The 25,272-nt window shown below is 40.4% G+C and overlaps 1 protein-coding gene across 1 annotated transcript; it reads left to right on the top strand.

The window, feature by feature from the left end:
* The first annotated feature begins 1,271 nt into the window (after nucleotides 1-1,271).
* LOC122089481 (actin cytoskeleton-regulatory complex protein PAN1-like) lies at nucleotides 1,272-23,280 on the top strand. Its single transcript, XM_042659241.1, has 4 exons — nucleotides 1,272-1,582; nucleotides 5,335-5,345; nucleotides 22,154-22,590; nucleotides 22,691-23,280. Exons 1-4 carry the CDS (start codon nucleotides 1,272-1,274, stop codon nucleotides 23,249-23,251), a joined length of 1,320 nt encoding a protein of 439 aa, XP_042515175.1. The 3' UTR covers nucleotides 23,252-23,280.
* The last annotated feature ends 1,992 nt before the right edge of the window (nucleotides 23,281-25,272 follow it).

Raw genomic sequence — 25,272 nt, 5'->3', positions numbered from 1 at the left:
ATTTAGTCGATGTAATGCCATTCTAGCCAGAAGAAGACTGGTTGGTTTAAAATTGGTCCATTTGATCTATATTGGCCTAATTCAGATTGGTTGACCCATTCAGTCTGGTTTAATGGCAGGCAGAAAATTGGGTGCTTTTGTAGGCCAAATCCAGCATCTGAAATTAGCCCTAGTGGTATGGCCACCATAATGTCATGCAATGTTCAGGGATAGAATTTCATATCATTTGAATATTTCCTAACCTTTCTGTTGCAAGGTCTAGTTTTCATAGGTCTATGCTTCTACATTGAACTGCTTTATTGCCGCTTGAGTTGGAAAGATGTATATCCACTACCGTTTCACCTAAAAGCTCGAACTGTTAGGCAAGGGTAGCGTAAATGTATACATCAACACTCACTTCCCCGCACGTGCATCAACACTCCCCACACGTGCAGGCCAAGATCCCATGGTTTGATGTAGATAAGTCATTTAATGGGTTTGTTTTATTGAAAATAAGCCTTGGGTTGGGTTATGTATGTGTTAGGCCTTTGATCCCATGGGTTTTCTTTGTAATGTGCCACTTTAATGTGCCTAAAATATGGATAGAAAGTAGGAAAACGAGATTTAATTCATTAGTTTAGTTAGAATCCTGTTTTGAGTTTATCTTCTTTATTATTTCAGTTTTCTAGTCAGTTTAGGTTCTCCAATTAGTTAAGGATTGGGTTAGGCCTTTCCTTTTTAGTGTTTGAGTTTTGAGTCTTCTATATAAATTTGTAAGAGGCTACAACATTGAACACGATATTGATTGAATGAAAATTTATTTTTGCTGTCTGCAAAATTATTCCTTGAGAAAGGATGATCATCAGCTGAGATAGCCATTCCCCTACCCCTATTATTCCATTTATTCTCTTATTTCGGTTTTTTCCATACTATCTGCCCCTGAATCTGATTTATATTGAATTTATTAAAAATCCTACCTGGGATTGGATCAAATCTTACATTATTGGTATCACAGCCTAGCCAGACCAAAGATGGAGCCACGTGATTTTCGTGGGAAAATTTCTTCATACATCTTCCTTGAACGGATATATGAATTAGATGTGTTCTTTGACAACTACAACTTGATAGAGGTGCAACAACTTCGATATGTTTGCTCTCAAATGAGTGATTGTGTTCGAATACAATGGAGAGCTCGTGAAAGGCAACTTCAAGCTCTAGGACGTGGGCGGAGAACATGGGAAGAGATGCAGTATGAATTGGCGGGCATGTACTTATTTAAACATGCACGAAGAATGTACTTCTCTCCAACAGATTTCCAAAAGCCATTCACAGTTGACAAGAGCATGAATGAATCATCGCCCTCTATTGTGCAACGCATTGCAAGGGAGCAACAAAAGAAGACACCTCCAACCAATGAACCAGCATCAAAAGTGGAGGTTAATGTTGAAGAAATTCCAACAACTGTGATATATGTGAACAACCAAGAGGACGGTCCTAAGGATCTTGAGATTGAAATTGTGGAGGTCAAGAACACAATGGTTAAAGGCGTACATGTGGATGATCACATGGATACAGTTGAGGTTGTTGAAGCTGAGCATGTGGAGTTCGTCATCCCATTAAAGTATCTTGAAGATCAAGTTCCTCACATTCTAGACTACATTCTTATTATCAAAGAGCTACTTGAATTTTTTTACGGCTTGAAGAGGGACATGCACCATGCTATAATCACCCTCACACTTCAAAATTCGAGGACTAATATTTTCTAAGAGAGGCGAATTGATGCAGATAAGTTGCTTAATGAGCTTATTTTATTGGAAATAAGCCTTGGGTTGGGTTATGTATGTGTTGGGTCTTTGATCCTATGGGTTTTCTTTATAATGGGCCACTTTAATGGGCCTAAAATATGGGTAGAAAGTAGGAAAACGAGATTTAATTCATTAGTTTAGCTAGAATTCTGTTTTGAGTCCATCTTCTTTGTTATTTCAGTTTTCTAGTCAGTTTAGGTTTCCTAATTAATTAAGGTTTGGGCTAGGCCTTTCCTTTTTAGTGTTTGAGTCAATTTTGATTCTACAATATTGAACCCGAATTTGATTGAATGAAAGTTTATTTTTGCTGTCTGCAAAATTATTCCCTAAGAAAGGATGATCATCAGCTGAGATAGCTGAGGGTGGGAGACCCAGGCTTAGATAGCCATTCCCCTACCCCATTGTTCCCTTCATTCTCTTATTTCGGTTTTGTTCATACTATCTGTCCCTAAATCTGATTTTTATTGAATTTACGAAAGATCCTACATTCTTACCTAGTTTTGGATCATAGAATTTACTAAAGATCCTACTTGGGATTGGATCACGAGTGATCCAATCTTCCATTATGATCCTTGCATGTGGAGCTTACACATCATTTCTTCCAAATGGCACCGAGGGAGAAGAAATGTTGGAAAAAATCTTCCAATGCACTTCCTAGGAGTCGAAAACTTGACCTCCCTGCTCTAAATCTTGAATTTTGTTTCAAACATGTAACCAAGTTATTTATTCTGCTTCAATTCTTACTTGTTCTACTATTACTTCTCCCAGAAGGGTGTAACCTTTTCAATTGTCATTACCGTGGCCTTAATTGGTCCACCTCTGGTATCAGATGTGTTTTACCACTTGCAGATTTTTATGATCAAGTTACAAATAAAGATTCAATTCATGGGGGGAAATTAGGAAATAAAACTAATTCTCTGTAGTTATGACAGGTTGTTCATTTATTGTCCAAAAGTAGACAGTATTGTGTAAAATTTGAATGAACTAATTAAAAAATAAAAATGGGAGATAGAACAGAAGGCTAAGAATAATGGAGATTTTCATGGTTTGACGTTCTTAGAGGCTGGGTTGAGCTATTTCCAGCCAAACCTTATTAAGAACTTAACAGGATAATGAACATAAGCAATTCTTGTAAGGTTTAAAAAAAAAAGGTCTGTTGAAATTCACAACTTTACCATCCTACCATATGAGACCCACATACATTTTCGCTTTCTGCGGTTATGATAGTGAAAATGTGACAAAATTCTCTGATGAGACCATTAAAAGTTTTAAATACCTGAGAAGCATTAAATAGAAGTTAAAACCGTAGCATACATCAAGACTGGAATTCATTAACATGGCTTTGACCTATAGAGTTGATGAAACTAAGAACTCTCCAGTCAGAAGAAAATTTTTCCATTTCAACCACTTTTTTTTTTTTTGTTTTTCAAGCAAATAGTACTCGTGAAACTTGAGATGTTTGAAGCACTTTTTTACTGGTTCTGACTCCATGAGATAAAAATGCTAGGAATGGCTAAAATTTGTATTGTGGGTTCAATCCTTTCATTTTTATCCCAAAACATCTCAGGATTATTCCTCCTCCAAGACCTGGCTTAGTAAGAGCATTTAGATGGGAAAGTAATTAGGGACATGAATCTTGCTCAATTTCATAAATGCTACAATAACCGCTGTACCAGAGAGCAATTACACTAATTGCTGGCAAAGCTACATGCTTATGAAATAGGTTCATCTTGTGGATCCATCACATTGTCAAGTATAGATTTAGCTAGATAATGTTACAATTGTATCAGTAATGTTAGATATAATTTTTTACATGTGAGTAACCCTCATTTGTAGTGGTAAGTCCTCATCCCCTGTTTTGGTTATATGCTTCTCATTCCTGTGTGCTGGAAAATACTCAAGTTCTGCCGATCTCCCAGTAAGGCATTATTGGACTTTCTGTGTACATTCTATCCGTGCTTTTAACATCAGCAGCAGTAGAGATCCTTCCCATTTCATTATGATATTCATCTGTCAATATTTTATTTCTGTTATTGTAGATGGGATCTGTCTCTGCCTCATCACTCTGATAAATTTATGTAGTTGAGTTGGCCCTCGGTTCTAAAATAATTTGAATGATGTGGATATTCAATCTCCCAAGGGAAAAAGGGTATAATTAATGTATGCATGATTTATTGTTAGATGTCTATGATAGAGATGGTTTACATTGGTTGTCTGCAAGTGTGAACTCATAATACAATATTATGCTGTTTAACCAGAAAAATAAAGTGTTTTTGTGTGTATTACATAGAGAGAGATCCTCAACCTCAATGTAAGTATATAGGACAACGATGCTGCAATTGGTTGGCCGCAAAAATAGCATCTTGTTCAGCAGGCATTAACATGTGTCCACTCTCACCTGTTGGGTCATGGCCAGTATCATGTTCAGTGGGCACTAGCAGACGTGTTCTACTCTCACCCAGTGGTTTGTGTTAGGTCATTGTTATCACACTGGCATGGGCCCTATCATGCTAGGTCAGAGTAGGAGACAACAATTACAACTCTTGAGTGATTATAACCTCTAAACCATGGATGGGCAGAACTGAAGTACTCTGTTCCATAGTATTCTGAAAACTAAGCTCAGTATAACACTTTATTCTAGTTCCATCCAGTTCAGTTACGCTAAGCAATACTCTATTGCAGGTTCTTACTTTTTGATGGTGTCAGTAGCACACCTTATATTGAAATATTTACCAAACAAAGAGATTCACAGACTCCACCAGCAGCTAGAGCTTTCAATACTTTCATTGCTTAACACATTTAGAACATCCAAATGACTTTGTTTTCTTGCTTAGCATACTTAGCTAATTGATGGGCACATAACATTTTTCTCTTGGAACACACAGATGATCTGAACAAGTTGAAATTTCTCCATTTTAAACTTTGAATACCAAACAGGAGTGCAAAGAATTCCCATTTCAAGTTGCTGTAACTATCTGCATTTAGCAAATCTATATCTCAAAGATAACAAACACTCCATAAGAAAACCTCAAAAGAAATTTCAAAAAACACCATTCTGAGACTGTTGCAGACAAAAGGTTGGCAAAAATCTCTCTACTGTGGATGATTTCTTAATACTGGCAATAGTTTCATGTGTCTGATTTTTCAATGTTCTACTTGGCATACAAAGAAAATCTGGAAAATCTTGGTTGTCAATTCGTTATTGTCTAGTCTGTGCATCACATTCACAATAATAACAAACAGATGAGGTGAGAATTGACGGCATGAGTTGGTGGTTTCGCCACCTTCACCCTTCCACTGTGCTTAAAAACAACATATATACCTGAATCCTCTCCTCTGCTTTTCAAATGGCCATGGCACAATCTTCCATCACCCTCTACAGAACTCTTATAAGTCGTTTTTGTCATTACCTTTTAAATGTTAATGGTGGGATCTACACTAACTTTACTTTAAAAAAAATCAAAAAACACTCCAGGTCTTGGACCTCAGTGAAACCAAATAAACAGAAGGGTTAACAGCGACCTGTGTCACTTTCCTGTTTTTTCTACAGTTATTTGACTGGTAATGTCTCCACTGACGCTTTCTGATGGGGACTTTGTGATGTAAGTTCTTGATTTTCTCTCTTTTCTTTTTCTTTTTTTTTGCTTTCAAGAGCTTTGGATGATTTTGATCGCACTTCTATTTTGTAGTAAACTTCTAAGGAAGTTGAAGCACTCAGAATAGCTTCACCACCACCAATAGATATTTTAACATGGGGGAAGTGTTTACTGTGGGGGAGTGTGGTCCCTCCAATGCATGATATCCGATGTGTGATAGCTAATGAGAGTACATGTGAAAGTATCAGGTCGGGCATCATTTCACATATCATGGGGTGTTGGGTAGTCTTTTCATCCCCCAGTGTTTGGGTCCAGCCATGCTTCCCCGAAAACAGTTTCCTTTAAAATGTTTCGACAATCTATGGTCGGACCAATGGATTTAAGGCCGACACTGATCAGATCGGTCCATATTGGCATGGATCGGTTGGTTTTATTTATATGTTTTTAATTTTTTTAAATATTATTTTACCTTTGATCCGATATCAATACCAGTGCTTAGAACCCTGATTGGACCAGATTATCTGAATCTAAAGATATGAGGTAATTGCAAACCTGTCTTCATCAGAGGCCAATAACCTTGCTGCCATGCACATTAAAGAATTAGTGGAGTAAGGGAAATCATTTCTAGTAGGGCATGTTTGGAGAGGTATTCCAAGTGGGCAAACTATTTCCGCATGTGGAGACTTGACCCAGCAATTCTAACCATTGGAATTTGAGGTAGTGGTCGGGAATCAAATAAATATCCTTTTGTGTATAGGTATGTATTTTCATGTATGTCTTAGCTTGTTATTCTTACTATTGGATCTACTACTTTTCAATGCTTTTGTTTTAACACTAGACAAACTATGTTTGGACTGAAACTTGACATATGAATAGGAGATCCTAAGATCCATTTATTCACATGTATTGATATCATATCAATCAATACATCGGTGCAGGGCCAAGGGGAGTACGCACGGAAGCATCAACAACAGTGGGATTTTAGCCTTTCATGGGAGCTGGGCAATTAGTTTCGCCCTTGTGTCTGTGTAAAGGCCACATTGCCTTTCAAGCCTTTTTTTTTTCTCTCACTCGAATGGTGGACCAAGTTTAAGAATAGTATAGACTTCAGGCATGCCCAAGCCTGACCTAAATAAGTTATTGAGAGAGGGTTCCTTGAAAGACAACATGGTTCTTGCACCAATGTGGGGGCCAAAGGGGACGTGTGTGGAAACATCAACAATGATGAGATTTTTGCCTTTCATTGGGAGCATGAGGAGCGAAGTGGTAATTTCACCTCTTCTATGCCTAGATGCATGCCACTGCCTTTTAGGTTTTCTTCCTCCCTAAATTATTATAGGCTAAGGCCAGGTCTGACAATGAAACCTTATGTAGCCATAGTATATAAGTACCTAGGTGTTGGTGCTGTATATAGGGAGCTCATATATTTAATAAGAAGAGAGATGTGTAAGAGAGAGTGTGTGTCAATCTTTGTCAGAAGGTGTTATTACAGATGGTATACTTCCTTTTCTCATCCATAATATGAGAAAAGAATCGTCACGATTTTATCTCCCTCTCATAGGTTTCTTTATCATTTTCTCTTTCCTACTCTAACCATGTGGGCTATATGTATGATATTGTTCTCTACACCGACATTAGTGTAGTGTGCAAATTTGCCCTCACAATGATATCATGGGGAATCCCCTCCCCCATAGTACTTATAAAAAAAGTTTATTAGGCTAGTCTTTGATGAGCACAACTCATTTGGCCTTGTCGAGGACTGATGTGGCTAGTCAATCTCTTTGTTAGATACATAAAGTTATTTTGGATCGTCTAAATTATTCATCTCAACCATATGACTCATTATCAATTGGAATTCTTATCCTGTCATAATTTTAAAGATCAAGATCAACTTAATGGGTAACCAATGCAACAATTCTAGCCATTGAAATGGCATGAAACCATCTAATTGGTCACTTTTCAAATTTCAAAGAGAAACACAATTAAAACCATTGATTAACTCAATAATCAATACATCAGTAAGAATGGGCCAAGCTGGGCCATGCCATGAAATGGAGGAAAAACCAACCAGGCCTCATCTGGTCTGGACTCGACCCAAGAAGGTTAATGTACCGGACCAGATATTGCCACCCTCAGATATCAAAATATGTGGTGGTGGGGGAACATTTGCATGGAACCAAAAAAAAAAAAAAAAATCCCAAAAAAAAAAAAAAAAATCCCATATCACAGCAAATTGCCGACTGTCAGAGCAGGTAAAGATTCCAATGTTCTGTCGGTGGCTGGATGCCCAAACTAGTCCACTCGTGTGTAGTCAGTAATCAGTGTGGTTCTTCACTTCTTCCTCTATTTCCACGTCAGCATTTCAAGTGGGCCACCATGTCGATATGTGTCACCCAGTAAGTCACTACTCATAACCACTTTCGGATTTACTTTTCATTTCCCACCGTCTACTAGTCCTATATGTTGAAATTCTTAATGGTGGGCCCCCACATGATCATCAGTATGATTCAATTTTTTACAGTTGACCAGACAAGACAGCTCTTTTTTTTTTTCTAAAATGACAAGACAGCTCTCCAAAAGCATGTGCTTTGTAAAGGTTAAAAAAATGTTACAGTGAGCCCTCGCCTATCGGGACATTTACAGGAGTATCAAAAAGAGTCGTTCGATGATAGATCCATCATAGTTATTCTCCGCCAATGAACGAATGGATGACTTACTTTATCATCTACCGGAGCGGTAATTATTTCAACGTGGTCGTTTGAGTGGTGGGTCCTACTTGGTTTGTGGATCCCATTTTAATGGTGGTTTGGTAGGCCGATGGTGATGGGAGAATAGGCATCGCATGGCGCCATCATTCTTAATTCATCGTTGGGCTGCAACTATTATATGATCTTTTCTTTTCAAGGGTATCATTGCAAGACGTTTCTGGAAGTTGCTTATGGATGCCCGTTTACCGTTTTGTCCTATTCTTGTTGGAAGGCTAAGGATGAGAATTTATTTCGGGGTTGGGGTTGGGGTTGGGGTTGGTGTTGGGGTTACAAGGGCAGAATTGGGAAGGAATTCATGGATGGGTGTTAGAATGTGTTTGGTATGTATTCTAAGAATAAATTCTAGATATATAAATATCCATAAGTGAAAAAATGGAGAAGAATCAGGTTTAGGAATCAGTTTTAGACCCAAAATTTATATCGATGACACATATACCAAACATAATTTAATTAAATATAGAAACCCTAAGATCTTCAAGTTAAGTTTTAGGTCATATTGTAATTAATTATGTATTAAGATAAAATATTGATCAAATCTAAGAAGGTGTTAAGAACTGTGAGGGATGTATATATGAGAGGGTATATGATTGAATTTGACTATAAAATTTATGATGTGATTAATTATAATTATTTTCCTAATATAAAAAGGTTAGAATTTTTACTTCATTTCTCTATGCGACAAAATTAGGAGTATTTACAATATTCTATAGGAATGGGGGGACTCCAAATTTAAGAAGTTATGGCAAGGCCTATACGAACCCATCCAACCCATGATAGCCCTATACTTGGCATAGGACAACCAATTTAGGGCCAGTTGAACCTATTAGTGTTTTTGGACTCAAATCTATTTCACTTATGGGAGGGTTTTTAGAACAAGCTAAAGCCATAGAGAGCACACAAATGATGTGTGATAGAATGGATTTCATACATGGGAGTGTAGCAAGGTCATTTAATGTGAAGAGAGAGAGAGCGTGCTAATGCACCCCTAGTGGCTCAGTGAATCTTTTCCTTCCACTGCTTATGTCGTAATGATCGAACTTCACCTATTTAATTAGCAAAGTATCTCCATGCTAACGGTGTGACGATGTTTTCTCATGCCTTCTCATATCCTAATCATGTAATTCCAACGTGGAATCTCTCTCTCTCTCTCTCGACCATGTGGATATTTTATTAGAAGAAATCAATTTTCTTACTTTGATTAATGTAGCGTGTAAGATAGGAGATTCCTTCCACATTCTTGTCGGGAAACCCTCTTCCTCAAAAAATAAAATGAAGGTATCTTTTCCGGTAACCTTGTCGTGTTTGTTACGTTGTGTTGTTTCACACTCGGGGTTCCCTGTATCATCCATTTGATGAGTTTTTTTTTTTTTTTTTTTTCCTGATCTAATCAAATTTTGATAAGTTGTTTCATTTATGGGTTAATAGCCATGCATTCTTTTATTAGAAAGCACATATATGCAAATATACTTATCTCAATTAAGAAGTTGTTTCGTGGAAGTTTCTCTCTCAACCAAAATGCAATCTTCAGTTGAGATGTCAACCGCTGAGAGGGGATTAGGCCGTTGTACAATAATTATTCTTGTGCGGATCTAATCCACATAGATAGAATCCATCCAAAGGTAAATTCGGAGGTCGATTCCATCTGTGTGTATCATACCGTACAAGAATGGTTCTCATACGAGAACCTGATCCACAGTCAACCAATCTAAGCTATTAAAAACTTTACTGTGGGACCTACAGCTCATGCAAGTTTGGTAGACCTAAACTCACTTCAAGCATGCTATTTTGGGTAACTTAGATTATTTCATCAAAATACGTTCTTAAAAGCCAATTAGGTTTTGATTTGGTGTAACTTTGTTTTATATTTTTTGTCGTCAAAGATAGCTGCAATTGTTATGGACATTCATCTACTTCAGCCTCATTCTTTTTTTTCATGCAAGTAGATCTGAGAGTGTTGTTACTATGTGGTAATAAGTGTGTCCCCCTTGTTGGCCCTTTGTTTGGCTCTTTGTGAGTCTTTATCTAACTACACGCTATCTCATTCTCCTCTGATAACGTGGGTTTTCTTGATATGAATTGGCACTTTTTTTCCTTTCCAGATCTGTATGATGTCAATATAAAGGGGGTGGTGTATCAATGCCTATCCCATTAGGTTATAAAATTTTGCCACGCACATCTAAACTGTAAAGCTAGGCTTGATCAATGCCAGAACCCATCCCATTATATACTCATGCAACAACTATTTCATGTGTCATGTGTCAAGCTTTAACTCAAAATAAATGTGGGAACATCTTTGAAAACGCATTAATGGTCACCTAAGAAAGAGAAATTGGCCCGTGCATGTCAATACATTCCACATTTCAAACTCTGTTTCATATATTTACTGTTCTTATTTTATATTGAAATTTGACCAACGAGATGGGTGTGGCACGTCTTATTACATGGGCTGATTTGAGCTTATCCAAATTTATCAAGTGGCAAGGAAAGATGATGACTTTGTCATTGTGACAGAAGCGAAAATTCTCAAAGTCCTGGTTGTATATTGCTTAAAAATATAGTAAATAATAGAATATTAATACAAGACCTGCTTGATGTGTGAAATGCTATGAGATAAACTTATAGAAGGATTTAATAAAAAAATAAATATACGCCTCTTGAAGAAATATAACTCATTGTATGATACCGTTAAAAAATAGATAATCATATATGTTTAATGATAAGTTAGGGAGAGTTGTAAAAAAAAAAAAAGTTAGGGAGAGATTTTTGAAAGAGAAAGGGATAAAGGCATAAGGTTTTGTTTAGTGAATTCCTTGACCAAGGGATTTCGTACTTTTAAATTGAAACTTGACCAATAAAATGGGTGTGACAATTCCTATTGCATGGGCTTATTTGAACTTATCCAAATTTACCTAGTGGCAAGGAACTATGAAGACTTTGTCATTGTGAAAGACCGGAAAATTCACAAAGTCCTGGTTGTACATTGCTTAGAAATATAGTAAATCATAAAATATTAATACAAGACCTGCTTGATGTGTGAAATGCTTTGAGACAAATTTATAGAAGGATTTATTTTTTTATGTTTAATGGTAAGTTAGGGAGAATTGTAAAAAAAAGAAGTTAGGGAGAAGTTTTTGAAAGAGAAAGGGACGAAGGCATAGGGTTTTGTTTATTAGTGAATTCTTTGACCAAGGGATCTTATTATTATTATTTTTTTCTAAGAAAACTCAATATATAAAATACCTAATTAAGGATTGGCATTAAACTCGTCAATTAAAAAACATGTATAGATGATCATACATGTTTAATAATAAGTTAGACAGAGACTAGTTTGAAATAGAGAGATTTTTGAAAGAGAGACACGATGAGAGAAAGGGATAAAGACATAGGGTTTTATATATCAGATTCTTTAATCAAAAGATTTCGTATTTTCATTTTTAAATTAAATTTAATAGATAAAATATTGAAGATTGACATTCAAATCCTGAATTAATAAAAGATTAGGAAAAAATAGAGTAATATTGAGGTGAAAGTCTTAAAAATATAAGCAAAAGTCCTCTAGTTTAATTATGAGGATAATTCAAACACATTATAATAATTATACCATTTACATGTGTACTGTTTCAAACCATTAAGATGAAACTATTAATCTCAAAGATTGAGAGGCACTTTGATGTTTAATTGAGAAGAATATAAAATAATATATCAAGAGTTTTTTTTTTTTAACCACATAAAAAGAGGCACATGTTGGGAATCATACCCACAATACTAAGCTGAAACCATCAAATCTTGAAGATTGAACTACATGCTCCTCATGTTTAAATGGGAAAAATATAAAACAATATAATAGTTTTTTTTCTAGAAACCTTTTGAGTTAGAGGCACTTTGATGTTTAATTGGGATAAAATATAAATAATAGTATAAGAAATTGTCACTTTATTGGCACAAGTACATACCAAGACATGAATCAATGGGAGATTATAGGGTGTATAAGAGCATCTTTAACGTGGGACAGTATGATCTTTTACACCCATTGTGTCTAAACGTGTACTTGGTCAACAAGTTACTTTCTTTCTTCTAAAATAATATATATATATATATATATAATTTTTTTTCTAGCAACCTGTCTAGCTGCACTTTGATGTTTAATTGGGTAAAATACAAAACATTAGATAAGGAGTTTTTTCTAAACCTTTTGCGCTACAAGCATTTTGATGTTTAATTATAAAAAAAAAATAATAATATAAATATTTTTTAGCCACACGCACTTTGAACCATATCTGTGTGTTTCACCTTTTGAGCTACAAGCATTGATATTTTTCCTACAAACTTTTGAGCCACAAGCACTTTGATTTTTAATTGAAAAATAGAAAAAAGAGTTTGGTTGCTTTTGGTAGTCATTCAATTTCTGAAACGATGTTTTGTTACGAGAAAATAATTTTCAGTTTCTATGTCAAAATTCTGTTTAAAAAAAAAAAAAAAAAGTATTTGGTGGATCTGTTTCAAGATGACTACTCTAGTTGTTTCTTTTTTTTTTTTTTTTAAGAACGAAAACCAAAATGACGGAACAAGGTTTTGTCGTTCCATCATTTTGCGTTTTTTAACAGGTTTTTTTGCCCTTCGTTTAAAAAAATTGAAAACCAACAAATGACACCAATGGTTTATTCCTTTTTTTTTTTTTTTTTTTTTTTTTGTTCCCATAATATTGGAGAACGTTTTTTTGGCATCATACCCAACAATCCTTTTTTTTTTTCAAGAACTTGTTTCAGTGAAACCAAAAAAAAAAAAGCAATTGAATGAACCAAACCCACAAACATCTAAATCTCAAAGATTGAGCCAAATGCTTTGATGTTTAATTAAAAAATATAAAATAATATGTAAGATAAAGAAGCCTGAAGGCAACATGGCCTTTATACTCAGAGACAAAAAGGGGCAAAATGCTTGCTCCATCCCTTATGAAAAACTTATTGATGCTTTGACACATTCAGTCACAGAAGTCACGCTGCCTTTCAGGAACCCTCTCACATGATATTCAAAGAAAGCTTGATAAGTTTTTTTTCTATTTTGGTGAATAAAAGCTTGATAAGTTTGTTCGGCTTATAGGAAAGCATTCCTAAATTATTTATTTGTTTATTTTTAATTAACTTTAGGATTTACGGCAATCCATTCTCTTATTATATAAAGCACAAATCAGCAAGTGTACTATCTTAATTACGAAAAAGCTTCCTGGAAGTTTCATGCAATCGTCGGTGGTGACGCCGACCAACTTTGTCATTAAAAGCTTTGCTGTGGGGCCTACAACTGATGCTGAGTTTGGTGGGACCTAATAAACTCATCTCAAGCATGCGATTTTGGGTAACTCAGATCTGATCTTCAAACATTACCAGGAAAAAAACTAAAATTTCTGTTCATCAAACTATATCCTTCAAACCCTATTAGGTATTAGGTTGAGGGTATAGGAATCGGTATCTTATCGGCCAACACTAATACTGATACCTAGCAGATACGGTTTTAGGAATTAAGATCGGATCAATCATATCAAGTAATCCGTATCAATATTGATTAATACCAATCTCGATGCTTGGTTGATACTATATCAATCTGACGATACAGATCAGGGGTAAAACAATAAAAAAGAAAACCCAATCTCTGTGACAGTTCATTTTGATTATTTTCCAAGATGATCGATACCCAATACAATATTATGCTCTACATCCATGCTGGATGATATTGGAATGATGATATAGTGCATAATGTAGGGAAAATTGTTCAATAAATATGTATACATTTTTATATGATATGGTATGATTGGTTGATGCCCGTTTCAATACCTTGTACTAAAAACATATTAGGTTAAGGGAAAAGTGTATTTTCCGGACGCTCTCAACTATATAAAGAATTAATTATCTCATTTACGTTTTGTAATCATGGTTCTAAAAATTGGAACAAAACAATCATTGACTCAACATCAACTGGATCAAAATGATATAGACCTTGATCAATGTCTGATCCTAACCTTTTCGATCTCAATATCCACATACATAATTCAAGGGTAAAATCATAATAAAAATAGATTTTTTTTTTTTAGGATAAATGTGTCTGACATGGTCCAATCCAGGTCAATCCGGATCAGTATTTGCCTTGAACATTCCCATGACGATTTTCGAATTTTAAAACCTTGGTATACTACTCTAGACTGTTGATTGAGCAAATTTTCCTTCGTAGAACAGTAAATTCATGACTGGATTGTTCCAGTGGCCATTTGGCTTGGCGAGGACTGAGACTAAAAATCTGAGAGAGAGGGAGAGAAGAAGGGGAAGTAGTAGTCTGGAATTCTCTTTGGTCAAATCATTCTTAAGTTTATACTGCGTTTCAGACAACTAGATGATAGAAATTTATTTTATTCACCAACAGAAATCTAATTTTTTTTTTCTTCTTTAAATTATCCATTGACAAGACCATTAACTCATCTAAGTACTCGCATTTTAATTCTAATTGATAAAAATATCCCAAATCTACTAAGTATGGAAGAATGCTTGATCTATACTACGTATTTATGTCACTAAAAATGTGATGTGGTAATCATGACAATTGGATTAAAAGGTAATATATGGATAAAAAAAAAATCATCTCATCTAAAATACCTCTTTGTGTCAAGTGAAAAGGTGATATGATAATTATATCATTAACTTAATTCAATCAAATATCCTCTTATGTATTAACATGCATCTCAATGCTTACCAATCTCGATTAGTTATTTCTTGGACTTTTAATACTTTGTTTTGTCACTTGAAAATTTTCATTTACTTGTAATTTGATAAATGAGCAAAACCTTATGAACTACCCATCAAAGATTGCAATGCTATGCCTTTAATAAAATAAAATATATAATAATCAAAATTAAAGTACAAAAAATTAAGAAAAATTCACTAAAGATACTAGCCAATGGTAGAGGAACAATAATTTTAAAACAACTATTAACAGCCTGTAGGCTGAGAAGAAAAAGGAGGACTCCACCTAAGGATGGGTTCATGCTTGACAACCTTGATGATAATCTAGTTGCATTAAATTTATTAAGTGGAAATTGAGAATCATCATCATTACCTCAATCTACATTTAGGTACACCATTTGTTCCATAGCCTTGGCCATGGATATGCAAGTAGCCAAATTGATATGCTCAATCTTGTGTTTAGCTGGAAACTTGTTCCAATGGTCATTTGGCCGAGTAACAAACATGCAAGTTTTGGATCTCTTAATAACTTTGTTTGGATATTTTGATCTAACTTTTTGGTGGATTTAAAAATTTATATGTCTAAGTACTATGTTTTATTAATTATGATAAAATATATAGTCAAAGGATGGTTTTTATGCATATAATTTGGCCTGGTGGTTCATTCTTCAATATAAAAATTGAGGGTCTTATATTAGAATCTTTTGAATTGCCTTTATTTTCTTGGAAATTTTGTACAATTTATCACTTTATCAATAGATTAGAACTCATGAGAATTGTAATGAAAAGAGATACGTCATTATTTTTTTTAAAGACAAAAAAAGGGCATACCTAGTGCATGAAGCTCCTACATGTGCGAGGTCGGAGGGTGAGAATTACGCAACCTTACCTGAGAATGTCGAGGGGTTGTTTCCTCCTCTTAACCACCAGGTCGCAACATTCAAACCTTTTTCTTCTTCAAGTTTTTAAGACATTAGATGCAAAAAAGAATTATTTTATATTTACTTTATTTTGAATTTTATTCACCAATCCAAATACAAATTTTCTTTCACTCATTTTTGAAAGGGAGAGGGACGTTGAAAGTAGGAAGAAATGAAAGCATAGGGTTTTGTTTATCAGATCCTTAATCAAGGGATTTCATGTTGTTTTTATTATTTTTTTTTAAAAAGTAAATTTAATAAATAAACAAACAAATTAAGTATTTACATCCAAATCGTGAATTAATAAAAAATAAAAAAAATGTAGAAGCAATATTGAGGCTCTTAGTTTGAAATTGAACAGTTAAATAAATTCCATTTGCTAAATTGATAATGTTTTCAGTCTTTTGTTTTCATGTAATTAACTATAATTACATTTACATATCTAGCCAAAGATTGATTTTTATGCATAATATTATATTTTTTCCCCGTATAGTCAAGCTTTCAATGTAATTATTGGGGTCTTATACTAGAATATTCTTTTTACAAGAACCATTTGAATTTATAATTTACAAGGATGAAAGTAATATTCATAGCATATAGCATTTTCAGTAGAGGACAAAAATTGTAATTTATGAGAAGAAAATGAAGAAGAATTCTATAATTCTCTTTGGCCATTTTAAAGTTCATGCCGCATGAAATTAGTTTTTGCAAATTTTTATTTTTATTTTTGGGTTTACATGCAATTGATATGCTCAACATTCACTTAGCTAGAAAATTTGTTTTAGTGGCTATTGGGTCTAGTGAATAACATGAATTTTTTGGATTTTTTATTGTTTATTTTTTAATTTTGAAGATATTTGTATCTAACTCTTTAGGAAATTAAAAAGATTATATGTCAATGTGCAATGTAATATTAACCATGATTACATATCTAGTCAAAGATTGATTTTTATGCATAATATTATAATTTTCCTCGTATAGTCAAACTTTCATCATAATTATTGAGGGTCTTATATTGGAATACTCTTTTTACAACAACCATTTGAATTTATTTTTTAACAGGGTGAAAGTAATATTCATAGCATATAGCATTTTTAGCAGAGGACTAAAACTGTAATTTATGAGAAGAAAAAGAAGAAGTCTATAATTCTCTTTGGTCATTCTAAAGTTCATGCTGCATGAAATTTATTTTCTACAATTTTTTTTATTCTTATTTTATTTTTAAGGGAAAGAAAACATTGTTTGGGAGTATGCCTATTTTTATCACTTCCATGTGTCTATCTCTCCTCCAAAAAGACATCTTTGCCCCTCATTTTGGGGACAAGAGAGAAAGATATAGAGAGCGTTGATGTAGGCATGCTTCCGGAAAGAAAACGATTTCCCAATTTTTAATCTCCTTTAACTTCTTAGATATTTCGTAGAATTTATCCTTTTATCAGCGGAATAGAACTGATGAGCAATTGCAATGAAAATGATTATCCCACTACTCTTATTTTATTTTAGTTGTCAAATAAAATAAAATAGATAGTCAATATAAAATAAATAGATCACATCGACATATGCGTATCAATGTGGGTAGAGATTTCACATGACGCTAGTGTGGACATCACATCTACAGTTGTGAATCAATGTACATTTTTGATATTCTTAATAAGTTTCTTAAGGGAAAATCTTGTTGTAACCAAGGTTGGTGAAAATGAAGTTGTATATTATAATTTTAATTTTTTATTGCCATTTTATAATAATAATTTTTTTTTAAATAAACTTAAATCTTATCCTTTTAGATATGTACTTGAAAAATGTTCAAGATAATGGTTTTTTTTTTTTTAATAATATATAGACAAGAAGTTGCTTTAAGTCACTTGGAACCCAACCTAGCATCCAACTTATTTAGAGAAAAGTTCTGGCTGTCAAGGGAGTGTACACTGGCATGTCTCTCTCTCTTTACTGTTGCCCTTATTTTTCAACAAAAAAAAAAAAAAAAGATTTTCTTCATGATTTTACCCTTAAACCAATACTGATAACCATCGAGTAGATATTGATATCAGTCTCAATCAATATCGATAATATATAGTCAATACAATTAATACGATACCAATACTTAGAACCATGCTTCCATGTATGAAATTATTCCATCATGCACCTTCTTGGTGATAGCTTTCCCATTTCACCAGCTCAAAACCCTCTCTTCTTTAAAACAAGGGGCAGTGTTGTTGCCTTTGGTGGCTTAGTAATATTTGCCCTGCTGGGTTGCACAACTTGCACCCATAGATGGCAAGACAAAAAACTAAGGATAGTAAAGATGGAAAGACAAAAAAATAAGGATAGTGAGTAGGGATCAACCTTGAGTGCAGATACTACTTACCTGCCACGCCCAGGCATTGGTTTTCAATACTTCATTTAAGGCCCCGTCGTTGTTGATAGTTAAACCACTCTTACTAAGAAACTTCCTCTTTTCCATCCCACAATGGACCCGATAGAGACCCACTAGGGCTCAGTCAATGGACCCATGGGGTCCCAATTATTACCAATCTTACTACTATTATATTGGAAGGTGAGGGAAGGAGGGTGAAATCAACGACCTTTTCCCAGACTTAATGTGTAGTCCAATTGCTTACCTATCTACCACCGAAGTAGAAATTCAGATTAATTGATTTCAAATAATTAAAAAAATAATTTTATGGAGATGGCTTTCGTTGCAACCACACTTCTGTTCAAACCAATTTATTATTATTATTATTGATGACAAACGAAGAACCTTAATTGGGGATTTGGCATGTTTCTATACATAGGTTTTTAAAAATCAGAGTAGGTATCAAATATAAAATTAGGAATCTAAATCCATTTTGATAGCATATAGAAGAACTTGCTAGCTATGCTACCAACCTCAGTAGCATAGAGCAGGATTTTTTTTTTTTTTTTTTGATACTTAGTGTTGCTGCCAAAAACCCCGCTAGTCCAACCTACACAAACACAGACGAAGGAGGCCCGGAACTTCGTCCGGGGTTAGTCCTCCGACGCTCAAGTCAGGGTCGGCGGCACAGTTTAATAAGTGGGTAATGGCGAGGGTCTCAGAACTTACCTTCCCCTTTCTTCCGTGCCTTCTTATATAGCTCTTCGGCCTTAGGGTTTTTTCCCCTTCTTCCCTCTTAGAGTCCTACTAGAATACGTCCAACCATCTGGGAGAATATTCCCCTCATGCAGGCGACGTGACCCCGCGTGATTCTGCGGGCGTGCCTCGGTGATTGAGCGTGCTCGGGTGTGAGTGGTTCCTTGGGCCCTTCGTCTGGTGGGGGACACGTGTCCTAATAGTGACACGTGTCATTACCCCCCACCGAGAGGTTATTTTGGCTATATCAGGAGCCCCCTTACTTCCACTAGGAGCTTCTTCCTGTGGGAGTAACTATCTTCCGAGGTTGACTTGTTCCCTCGGTCCTGGCATTACCAGTGACCAAGGCTTTGCGGTCGATCAAGAGGACCTTTGGCCACTTCGGATTGGCTTTACTGAGCCCCCTGTCGAAGGTGGAGCCTTCGGTCAGCACTGCTCGGCTTTGCCGAGCCCCCTGCCGAGGGCGGGGTCCTTGGTCAAGTTCGTTCGGCTTTGGCCGAACTCACAACCGAAAGGAGAGACCCTCGGTCAGGTACGTTCGGCTTTGGCCGAACTCCCAACCGAAGGAGGGACCTTCGGTCAGGTCCGTTCGGCTTTGGCCGAACTCCCAACCGAAAGGGGGGACCTTCGGTCAGGTCCGTTCGGCTTTGGCCGAACTCCCAACCGAAAGGAGAGACCCTCGGTCAGGTACGTTCGGCTTTGGCCGAACTCCCAACCGAAGGAGGGACCTTCGGTCAGGTCCGTTCGGCTTCGGCCGAACTCCCAACCGAAAGGGGGACCCTCGGTCAGGTACGTTCGGCTTTGGCCGAACTCCCAACCGAAGGAGGGACCTTCGGTCAGGTCCGTTCGGCTTTGGCCGAACTCCCAACCGAAAGGAGGGACCTTCGGTCAGGTCCGTTCGGCTTTGGCCGAACTCCCAACCGAAAGGAGAGACCTTCGGTCAGGTCCGTTCGGCTTTGGCCGAACTCCCAACCGAAAGGGGGGACCCTCGGTCAGGTCCGTTCGGCTTCGGCCGAACTCCCAACCGAAAGGGGGGACCCTCGGTCAGGTCCGTTCGGCTTCGGCCGAACTCCCAACCGAAAGGGGGGACCCTCGGTCAGGTCCGTTCGGCTTTGGCCGAACTCCCAACCGAAAGGGGGGACCCTCGGTCAGGTCCGTTCGGCTTCGACCGAACTCCCAACCGAAGGAGGGACCTTCGGTCAGGTCCGTTCGGCTTTGGCCGAACTCCCAACCGAAGGAGGGACCTTCGGTCAGGTCCGTTCGGCTTCGGCCGAACTCCCAACCGAAAGGAGGGACCTTCGGTCAGGTCCGTTCGGCTTCGGCCGAACTCCCAACCGAAAGGAGGGACCTTCGGTCAGGTCCGTTCGGCTTTGGCCGAACTCCCAACCGAAAGGGGGGACCTTCGGTCAGGTCCGTTCGGCTTTGGCCGAACTCCCAACCGAAGGAGGGACCTTCGGTCAGGTCCGTTCGGCTTCGGCCGAACTCCCAACCGATGGAGGGACCTTCGGTCAGGTACGTTCGGCTTTGGCCGAACTCCCAACCGAAGGAGGGACCTTCGGTCAGGTCCGTTCGGCTTTGGCCGAACTCCCAACCGAAGGAGGGACCTTCGGTCAGGTACGTTCGGCTTTGGCCGAACTCCCAACCGAAAGGAGGGACCTTCGGTCAGGTCCGTTCGGCTTTGGCCGAACTCCCAACCGAAGGAGGGACCTTCGGTCAGGTCCGTTCGGCTTTGGCCGAACTCCCAACCGAAAGGAGGGACCTTCGGTCAGGTCTGTTCGGCTTTGGCCGAACTCCCAACCGAAGGAGGGACCCTCGGTCAGGTCCGTTCGGCTTCGGCCGAACTCCCAACCGAAAGGAGGGACCTTCGGTCAGGTCCGTTCGGCTTCGGCCGAACTCCCAACCGAAGGAGGGACCTTCGGTCAGGTCCGTTCGGCTTTGGCCGAACTCCCAACCGAAAGGGGGGACCTTCGGTCAGGTCCGTTCGGCTTCGGCCGAACTCCCAACCGAAGGAGGGACCTTCGGTCAGGTCCGTTCGGCTTCGGCCGAACTCCCAACCGAAGGAGAGATCGTCTGCTAGGCCTGCTTGGTCCATTCGGGCGCAAACCTCGAGGCTTCGTACCCTGACGTGGCGGTGCCATTAATGCTCGGAAGTCGTACCGCCATTCTTCCATCTATATAATGTGGGGGGCCATTTGTGGGGCAACCTTTCTTTTTTCCCTTCGGAGAGCTCACCTTCGGCCTCGGACCCCCTTCTAGCGTCGTCCACTTCTTCCCTAGCTTAGCAACAAGTAAGTGATGTCTTCCTCGTCGGGCTACAGCCCATCGTCCCGCGAGAGGTCGAGACCAAGACGTAGGTATAGGAGTCCTGGGGAAGTCCGAGGGATGTCCTCGGATTCCACCGACTCTCCCTCCTCCCGCGACTCATCGTCAGCGGCCACACCGTCGGGGTCCAAGGGTGGCTCCAACGGTGAGGAGTTCAGGGAGAGGGTGCTCGACGCCCGAGCCCAGACACAGGAGCCCCTAGAAGTTGAGGCCCTTAAGATCGTCTCCACGATGGACGAACTAGAACTGGAGGAGCTAAGGGCCTCCTTCGGCGTTTCGGATGCTTTCGAGCTCCGTCTGCCCAAACCTTCGGACCGAGCCAGCTATCGGAACCCCGAGGAGCTGTGCCTGTACAAGGAAGCCTTCAAGGCAGGCCTTCGGCTGCCCCTCCACCCCTTCTTCACCAAAGTGTTTCGGCACTACGGGGTAAGCCCGACCCAGCTAACGCCGAACGGGTGGAGACAAGCATTAAGCTTCGTCATCTTCTTCGTTCGGCACAAGAGGCCTCTCTCCCTTCGACTCTTCATAAACTGCTTCCTTCTTCAGGCCTGTAAGGGACTTACGGGCTGGTACTACTTTTGCCCCCGAAAGGACCTTCGGCTCCTGAAGGGTTACCCGAGTTCCATCCACGGGTGGAAAGATAAGTACTTCTTTGTGAAGTCGACCGAGGGGGTGCCCTTCGGCACGGTCTGGGACATCCCGGACCTTCGGGATGTGAACTCCGCCCCTGCCCTATTCGGGGCAGATGCGGAGTCGTTGGCGATGGCGAGGCGGCAGGAAGGCTGTTCTCCAGTCGAGGCCGACTGCCTCAAGTCCGACGCCATCCTCTTCAAGTTCGGGCTTAGCCCGGGTGAGTTAGGCTAGACTTCGTCTTCTTCCTTCGAGTGTCGGTCCTTCGTACTAATACCTCTTGTGTCTTCTTGCAGTGCAAGTTACCAGAGCCGAGGCCAAGGCCGCCGCCGCCGCAAGACAGGCAAAAATAAAGGAAGCCAAGGCCCGTGACGCCCCCCAGCAGCCGAAGTCCAAAAGGAAAGAAAAGGCGGGCCCGTCCTCTGAGACCCCGAGAAAGAGGCCCAGGGTGGAGGGGTCGACTGCCGAGGCTGTCCAAGCCCTCGCTGCTCCCAGAGACGGTCTGGCTCAAGGTCCTCCGTCCGCCACTGCCTCCCGAGGCCCGAAGGTCCCGTCGTCGAGGGCCGAGGTGGGGTTCATCCCAGAGTGGTCGGTTAAAGAAGACGACTCTCTGACCGTCGGACGGGTTGCCAGAGAGTTGGTGACGAAGGGAAGTCTCCCCCGAGACGCCACAGAAGCCCAGAAGCAAGGGACGGCGGCGCTGCTCACCTCGGCGTGCATCTTCATGGCAGGGGTAAGCCTCGGTCCTCTTTAACCTTCGGTCTTCCTGCCTCTTTTCTACTTGTGCTATATATGTATATATTTTTTACTCTAATCTTCGGTGCTTTGTGCAGGCTCAGAACCAGATGGGTCAGCTGGTCCTCCGAGCCGAGGCCATGAGTCGGGAGCTCGAAGCCAGCGAGAGGGAGAAGGTCTCCCTAGACAACGAGCGCTCCATCCTCCTCGAGAAGGTGGAGCACCTGGAGTGCGAGCTAGCCCTCGAGCGCCGAGAGTGCGAACGGAAGCTCTCGGAGTTGAAGTCGCAAATGAGGGCACGCCTTCTGGAAGCCGAAGTCCGAGGGGTCGAGAAGTATCGAGTCTCCGAGGCCTTCAAGGAGGAGATCACGAACGCCATCGCCCCAGGGTACACCATGGGTGCTACCGAGGTCCGAGACTGGGTCCTCGGGCACTACCCTGGGGTTTCCTTTGCCGACAGCGGCCTCGTCTTTGAGGACGACGATGTGGAGGCGGTGCCATCGGCCACCGAGGTTGCCGACGCCGACGGTGGAGGCGGCAGCGAGGAAGGTGAGATCCAGCTGCAAAGGGAAGTCCCTCCGACCCCTGGTCGTGGGGGTTCGGACCAGGAGGCACTCCCCGCCGAAGACGAGGCCGTGAACCCGACAGATGCTCCTTAAGGTGGCCTCGGCTCTCAGCGCAGCCTACCCCCTTGCCTCAATGTAACTAGCCTTCGGGCTTTTTTGTAGTCTTTCGCCTTCGGGCTTCATATGTAACTAGCCTTCGGGCTTTAGTGTAATCTTTTGCCTTCGGGCTTCATATGTAACTAGCCTTCGGGCTTTTATGAATGCAATATCTTTCTTCATTTGTTCATTTGATCTTTGATTCATAAATAATTGCAAAGGGCCGAAACCCTAGTTGTCCATAGGCGCATGGCCCCGAGACTTGGCCGAGGGTCGACCTGTTAGCAAGTCAGACGAAGGCCGACCCTGTAATCACTGGCAATATTTTACAAGTGTTTTCCCTCTCGGCTCCAGCCGAAGGGTTTGTCAATCGCATGAATCAGGACCTTGGCCGAAGGTGGTCCATTCGATGGTAACCACCAACCAGTTGTGTACCCTCGGCTATGGCCGAAGGTGGTCCATTCGATGGCAACCACCAACCAGTTGTGTACCCTCGGCTCTGGGGCCGAAGGGTTCACCGAAGGTCGACCGCCCAACAATCAGGATCACCGAATCACCGAAGATACCCTCGGCTGCAGCCGAAGGGTCTGTTAGATGGTACCCCTTCGGTCAGGTCTGTTCGGCTATGGCCGAACTCCGAGCCGAAGGGGTGATTGAGCCTCCAAGGTGTGGACCTTCAGTCATCCGTTCCTCAAAGTTAGAGGTAATCAGCCTGGAGGATCCTCAGTTGCCGTAAACCAGCTCTCGTATTATTCATGAATTAAATCTTGCGGATTTCAAGATGAATTACAATTTAAAAGGTTCAGAAGAGCAATAATTGCAAAGAACTACAGACGGAAAAAAAACTAACAGAGCCACTTTACTACTGGTGGAATTTTCTTAGATTATCCGAGTTCCACGATCGGGGTACCCTTACTCCCCCCGTAGTCTCTAGGTGGTAGGACCCTGGTCGTATTACCCTCGAGACTCTGTAGGGACCTTCCCAGTTTGGGTCTAGCTTCCCTTGATGCCTTGGGTCCGATACTTCCGCCCTTCTGAGGACAAGGTCGCCCTGCCTAAACTCGTTCTTCCGGACTTTGGTGTTGTAGTGCCTGGCGACCCTCCGTTGGTAGGCGGCCATCCTTTCCTGTGAAGCTTCTCTGGTTTCTGTCAAGAGGTCCAAATTTGCCCGGAGTCCTTTGTCATTTTCGTCTTCGTTGTAGTACCGAATCCGATGTGTAATAGCCCCTATCTCCACTGGGAGTACAGCTTCAGTGCCGTATGTTAACATGAAGGGTGTTTCTCCGGTAGCTAACCTCTCAGTGGTGCGGTAGGCCCAGAGAATGTGGTGCAACTCGTCTGCCCATAGTCCTTTGGCATCATCTAGCCTCTTTTTTATCCCCTGGAGTAACGTACGGTTGGTTACTTCTGTTTGCCCATTGGTCGAGGGATACCCGACGGAGGTTTTCCTGTGGCTGATGCCGAGGGCTTCACAGAACGCGTCGAAGGTTGGATTGGCAAACTGAGTGCCATTATCCGTAACCACGACCTGGGGGATTCCGAATCTGTATACCACCGCCCTTTGGAAGAAGTCCCTTATGTTCTTTTCTGTTATCGTTGCTAGGGCTTCGGCTTCCGCCCACTTCGTGAAATAGTCGACTGCCACCACCACAAACTTCCTTTGTCTCGTGGCCAAGGGGAACGGACCTAAGATGTCCATCCCCCACATGGCGAACGGTACTGGGCTAGATAAGGACGACAGCTCGGTAGAATGTAGCCTAGGCACGGGGGCGAACATCTGGCACTTGACGCATTTCCTGACCAGTGCTTCCGCGTCCTTCCTCATTGTCGGCCAGTACAGGCCCTGCCTTAGTACTTTGTGAGCCAGGGCCCGGGCTCCAAGGTGTTGGCCACATATCCCTTCATGCACTTCCCGGAGCGCGTACTCGCCGTCGGACGAATCCAGGCACTTGAGGTACGGTGAGGTAAACCCTATCTTGTACAGCATGTCATCCTTCAGAAAAAAGCGTGCCGACCTC

This window comes from Macadamia integrifolia, chromosome 9 (assembly GCF_013358625.1).
Source record: "Macadamia integrifolia cultivar HAES 741 chromosome 9, SCU_Mint_v3, whole genome shotgun sequence".
Taxonomy (NCBI): domain Eukaryota; kingdom Viridiplantae; phylum Streptophyta; class Magnoliopsida; order Proteales; family Proteaceae; genus Macadamia; species Macadamia integrifolia.
The sequence above is the reverse complement of the archived record's forward strand: the minus strand, read 5'-3'. Positions and strand labels throughout refer to the sequence as shown.

What these genes read in the sequence shown, in the direction of transcription:
- LOC122089481 (XM_042659241.1), top strand. Translation starts at nt 1,272, where the DNA reads ATGTACTTCTCTCCAACAGATTTCCAAAAGCCATTCACAGTTGACAAG. An exon ending in CGTGCATCTTCATGGCAGGG is followed by an intron (nt 22,591 to 22,690) that starts GTAAGCCTCGGT and finishes TGCTTTGTGCAG; the next exon opens with GCTCAGAACCAGATGGGTCA.